The sequence below is a fragment of the Carassius carassius genome, chromosome 30 (genome assembly GCF_963082965.1).
Source record: "Carassius carassius chromosome 30, fCarCar2.1, whole genome shotgun sequence".
Lineage (NCBI taxonomy): Eukaryota > Metazoa > Chordata > Actinopteri > Cypriniformes > Cyprinidae > Carassius > Carassius carassius.
In genome coordinates, this window is record NC_081784.1 from 18,920,584 (window position 1) to 18,925,620 (window position 5,037).

The following is a 5,037-nucleotide window of genomic DNA, read 5'->3' on the forward strand; positions in this document are numbered from 1 at the left end:
GCTACTACTGCCACACAAAATCATGTCACGGAAGATGACAGAAGAAAGCAAGACACTCAACCCATAACCAGAAAAAACTGTTGCTTGCCAGCTTTTGGATTCCTTAAAAAAGACAAGCTGTAGATACCATAGTATCAGTATTTTTCCACCCTAAATTTCTTGAGATATCGCAATATTATCATGATTTCTCTTGGTCATGATAATCTGACTGTCTTCAGAAAAAATTTAAATGGCATTTTAGGAAGTTTCTTTTTTGTATTTTTTTCATCTTGTCTTTGCTTTAATATGCATTAGCATAATGCATATTAAAGCAGTGTTCATACGTGCAGCGCTGCTTTGTTTTCAGTGGAAACCAAGGAAACTGCAGTGTATGTCACCACTATTCATAAGCAGCAACTGCTGTCAGTGTGACTCTGCGTTTTGTGCAGGTATGTTTTATGTAGTATAGTTTTACAAAACTAAAGTCAGACCGTTCTATTTTTGCTATAAATTTTGAAATTAAACCATCTTATGTAATGCTGCCAGTCTATTGTGATTGAATGGAGTGGCTGCCTCTAATTTTAAATGGAAAAAGCACATACAAAGTTTATCAAAGTTTCACAAAGAAATATGCAGCATTTTGTCCATACAAAAATAAAAGGATACCTTTTGATTGACAATTTGTCCAAAATCTAATTTGATATAAAAATAATTGAGAAAATCAAACCGTGAATCATATCGCAATCGTGAGTTGAGTGAACCATCGCATCCCTAATTATAGGATTGCATTCTCCATAAAAGACATGTACTATGATGCTTGATGTTGAGCATCTTTTTGTCTTTTTGTCTCTTGTGGAAAAGACATGGGTCAGGGTTAGGTGAGCACACACCTATACCTTCAAATCAGTTCATACAGAAAGCTCACTAGGTTTTGGAACAGAGCCAGTATAAAGCCATTTTGTTGCCAATAGTTATGATAACTATTTTCTGCTCTTGAAATTGATTCTTTTTTTATTATCTTTCCCTGTGTCAGAGCTGAACTTGTTGCGTAACGTGGATGCAAACAACTCTGAGAGCGGCGCAGCAGCGAAGAGCTCCAGCCTCCTGAGCGGCTTCAGGGGCACCTCCAGCTACAACCACGAAACCGAGACCATCTTCGCCCTGCCCAAAATGCAGCTCCAGTTCAAATCCATCCACGTACAAGACCCAGAGGAACCTTCTCTCAGTGGTACAGACTTATAAACTGTCCCAGTTTAATATTCCAGTAGCCTCTGGCAGCTAAGGTTTATCCAGAAAGTGCTAGATAAGCTTGTATAGTCTGAAAGTGAGTGCGGGACCCTCGCTGACTCTGAGCTGTGTTGCAGATGCCAGCAGTAAGCCCAAAGTGGAGTGCAGCGTGGTGACCGAGTTCACCGATCACATTTGCGTCACCATGGACGCAGAGCTCATCATGTTCCTGCATGACCTGGTGTCGGCATACTTGAAAGAAAAGGAGAAAGGTGAGATCAAGAAATCAGGAGTCCCCCTATCTCCTGTCTTCATAAATGTCCCCTTTTACTGTAGTGACGCGTGTCGCTCGCTCGTGTTCCCAGCTCTCTTTGCGCCGCGCATCTTTGCATCTCGAGCCGGTCAGAAGAGCCCCACGGCGCAGCAGGATGAGGCCTCGTCAGAAAAGAAGGAAAAGGAAGAGGGAGTGAACTATGCTACAGTGGACTGGAGAGAGTTCCTCTGTAACACCTGGCACCTGGAGCCCACACTACGGTAACACTGCAGTCACATGACCTCAGTCCCTTTAGACCTTTCCAATCAAACACGCCTAGGTGTTAAAGGGTTAGTTCAGCCAAAAATGAAAATTATGTCATTTATGACTCACCCTCATGTCGTTCCAAACCCGTGAGACCTCCGTTTATCTCTGGAACACAGTTTAAGATATTTTAGATTTAGTCTGAGAGCTCTCAGTCCCTCCATTGAAAGTGTGTGCACGGTCTACTGTCCATGTCCAGAAAGGTAAGAAAAACATCATCAAAGTAGCCCATGTGACATCAGAGGGTCAGTTAGAATATTTTGAAGCATTGAAAATACATTTTGGTCCAAAAATAACAAAAATGATGACTATTCAGCATTGTCTTCTCTTCCGGCTCTGTTGTGAGTGCGACTGCTGTGACTGTTGATGTATGACGCTGCTGACGTGTTATCTTTATTACTGGGCGCACCAGAAAACGTCAGCAGCTGAGTCATTAATGACATCATTTTTTATTTTTGGCTAAACTAACCCTTTAATAGACATTGTTCTGAGTAGTTGTTAGGACTTGGTTGTTGCTGAGTTACTGTTAAAGAGTTGCAGTGGTGTTTCTGACTGGATGCTAAGCAGTTGCTAGCGTGTTAAGTGGTTGCTAGGTTCGTCTGTCTGGTTTCTCTGGGGTTTTGTCTGGATGCTCAGGTTTATCTTGTGGTATTTGAGGTTTTCTGAATGGATGGTTGATAAAAGTAGTTGCTAGATGGTTGCTAAAGCTTTTCTGTGGGATGCTAGGAAGTTGCTAAGGTGTTGTGGGTGGTTGCTAGGTGGGTATACGTGGTGTAACTGTCTTTAGCACAGTTCAAACTTTTCAAGCATTTAATGTCAGTAGTGAATTAATTTCACTTTTTGATATGTTTCAGGTTGATCTCGTGGACGGGACGCAAGATTGATCCTGTGGGGGTGGACTACATTTTGCAGAAGCTGGGATTCCACCATGCAAGGACTACAATTCCCAAGTGGCTGCAGAGGGGCGTGATGGACCCTCTGGATAAAGTTCTGTCCGTTCTCATTAAGAAACTTGGCGTGGCATTGCAGGATGAGAAAGAGAAGAAAGGTCAAAGAGACAAAGATGAACATTAACTCAAAACACTTCATTGTATTAATAGATTTCCGCTATCTGGAGCCATCTGTGAATTTCCCTTTTTTTTTTTTTTTTTACCTTGTGTGAAACCACTGGATTTATTGCAAACTACTGTACAGCATACACAAACACATCACAGTCATTGATGTACTGTGTGAGCATTCATGTTTGCCTTGGTTCATATGGCCATAGCTCTTGGATTACTAGAAGTGTTTTCAACATTTTTTAATTTTCAGATCGCTTAGACGTCGAATAGCTGCTCCTGAATGCCATCGGACTTTTAACATGAATTAAATGCACTTACACGTCACTGACACTAACAAAAGAACAGTGATCTTAAGCTACAGTATACAGGTGTGCTCTTGAAATCAGTTTACATGAGTTCAGAGGAGCGAGAAGCATCCTGTGTTTTTTCGCTGAGGTGATTATACCACTGACTATTGCCAATCAGACTTTTTAAAATAGTTTTTATTTAACATTTTAAGAACAAACGGTCCAGGTAACCCCTGACCGGGTGGTAAAGTGTTCTTTCAGCCAGCAGAAGTATGAACATCCCCAAGCCTAATTATTCCTTTGAGAGTGACCAAATTTTCCGATGCCTGATTAACAACACATTTTGAGGGATGATCTAGTGGAAATGCCTCAGATATTCCTGTGAATACATCAGAACCTCAGATTGCGCTGTGTAATGTGAATTGGCCTATAAAGCAAGGCTCTAACTTAAAAAAATGTAAATATCTTTAACGCATAAGCTGTTAACCATGTTATGCCTGTGGTGATAGTGTTTTTCCTTTTATTGTTGTTTTTTTCTTTTAGCTATTTTTCATAAGTGCAATAGACAATTGTATATACAGAGGTAAATATGTTCAATGTGCTGATTTCTTAACTGAATAAAATCATTACTACTAAAGTGAATATTTGTTCCTCCTAATTGTTTCACATACACATGTATCCCATACTTATTGTTATATTGTTAATATAACTACTTTTTTTTAAAATGAAGCTAGAATATAAACATGAAAAACTACAAAAAATAAAATGAAAACTAAAGATATAATAAAAGCGAATTCTAAATATTAAAATAATACTACATACATTATACTAAAATAACTGTTTTTCTAAACCTTCCATTAGTCACCAGTGTATCACATTTGCAGCTGTGATTTTAAACGTGATTTGTTATTTTAAGATTTAGACAGTTTGCCATACATTACCAAAATGATACCTGGATGGATGCCACATGCAAAATAATAGTAAGCAGGATACAGCAAGTAATATACTATTTGATTTTCAAACCGAGCTAATTTATGTACTCCTACATTACAAATCAAAGCATGAATACTTTCTGGTGCACGTTCATGTTCAGTAGTTTCAATTCAGCCCGATTCCTCAGAACAGAAATGGAGAAATATTATTGATAGTATTAGAGGTCATTTACACACTGATCTTCATCAGCTATTAGGAACTCAATTCAAAGTACTAATGTTTCAAAACTCGATACACTTGTTACATTAAATCTACAGTATGGAAGGTTTGGCTTAGAAGTGCAAGTTGTCAAGGAGGAATTTTATTTTGGTAATTACATGATTTATGCATTGGCTCAGCTTTTAATATGAATTGGATGGTTTGAGATGGTGAAATGCAATCATTTTATCAAAAATGACACAAACTACATCCAAATGACCCCTCATAATAAAAGACTATCTGTAAATAATGTCTTTCGAGTGGTTAATTTTTGACTGTTGTTCCATAACATTAACATAACACAGAGGATGTGAAACTGACATTTCCCATAAAATTCGACCTGACAGCTCAAACGATAGATTACAGGCAGTTACTTCATTTTAATGTGTCCTTGTTGCAGTGTATTTATACATAGAAGCACTGAGTACTATTAATTAACTACATTACTAACTATATGGTTAGGGAAACATGCATGTAATTATGCATAATTGTTATTATAATAGTAAGTACATATAACGTATAAGAAGGAAACCTTAAAATAAAGTGTTATATATATATATATATATATATATAAGGAAAAAATGAGATTAGATTGAACATGACTTTGGAAAGACGACTGATATAGCTAAAGAAATCTACCCTTTCACATTTAATGCACGAGTTTGGTTAAGCAAGTCCAGCACAAAGAGCAAAAACAAACAAAACATCACATAAC

At 37.9% G+C, this 5,037-nt stretch overlaps 1 protein-coding gene across 8 annotated transcripts in view; it reads left to right on the forward strand.

The window, feature by feature from the left end:
• The window catches only part of LOC132110825 (bridge-like lipid transfer protein family member 1), a 71,815-nt gene extending 68,042 nt beyond the window's left edge, over positions 1-3,773 (forward strand). For 7 of the 8 annotated variants that reach the window (XM_059517806.1, XM_059517809.1, XM_059517807.1 and 4 more), the window contains 4 exons: positions 1,013-1,207; positions 1,344-1,478; positions 1,572-1,740; positions 2,638-3,773. In XM_059517806.1, the coding sequence (XP_059373789.1) occupies positions 1,013-1,207; positions 1,344-1,478; positions 1,572-1,740; positions 2,638-2,857 (719 nt within the window). In that variant the 3' untranslated portion in view covers positions 2,858-3,773. Of the gene's footprint in view, positions 1-1,012; positions 1,208-1,343; positions 1,479-1,571; positions 1,810-2,208; positions 2,587-2,637 lie in introns of those variants that run through there. The other variant, XR_009424684.1, reaches the window with a different exon arrangement.
• The last annotated feature ends 1,264 nt before the right edge of the window (positions 3,774-5,037 follow it).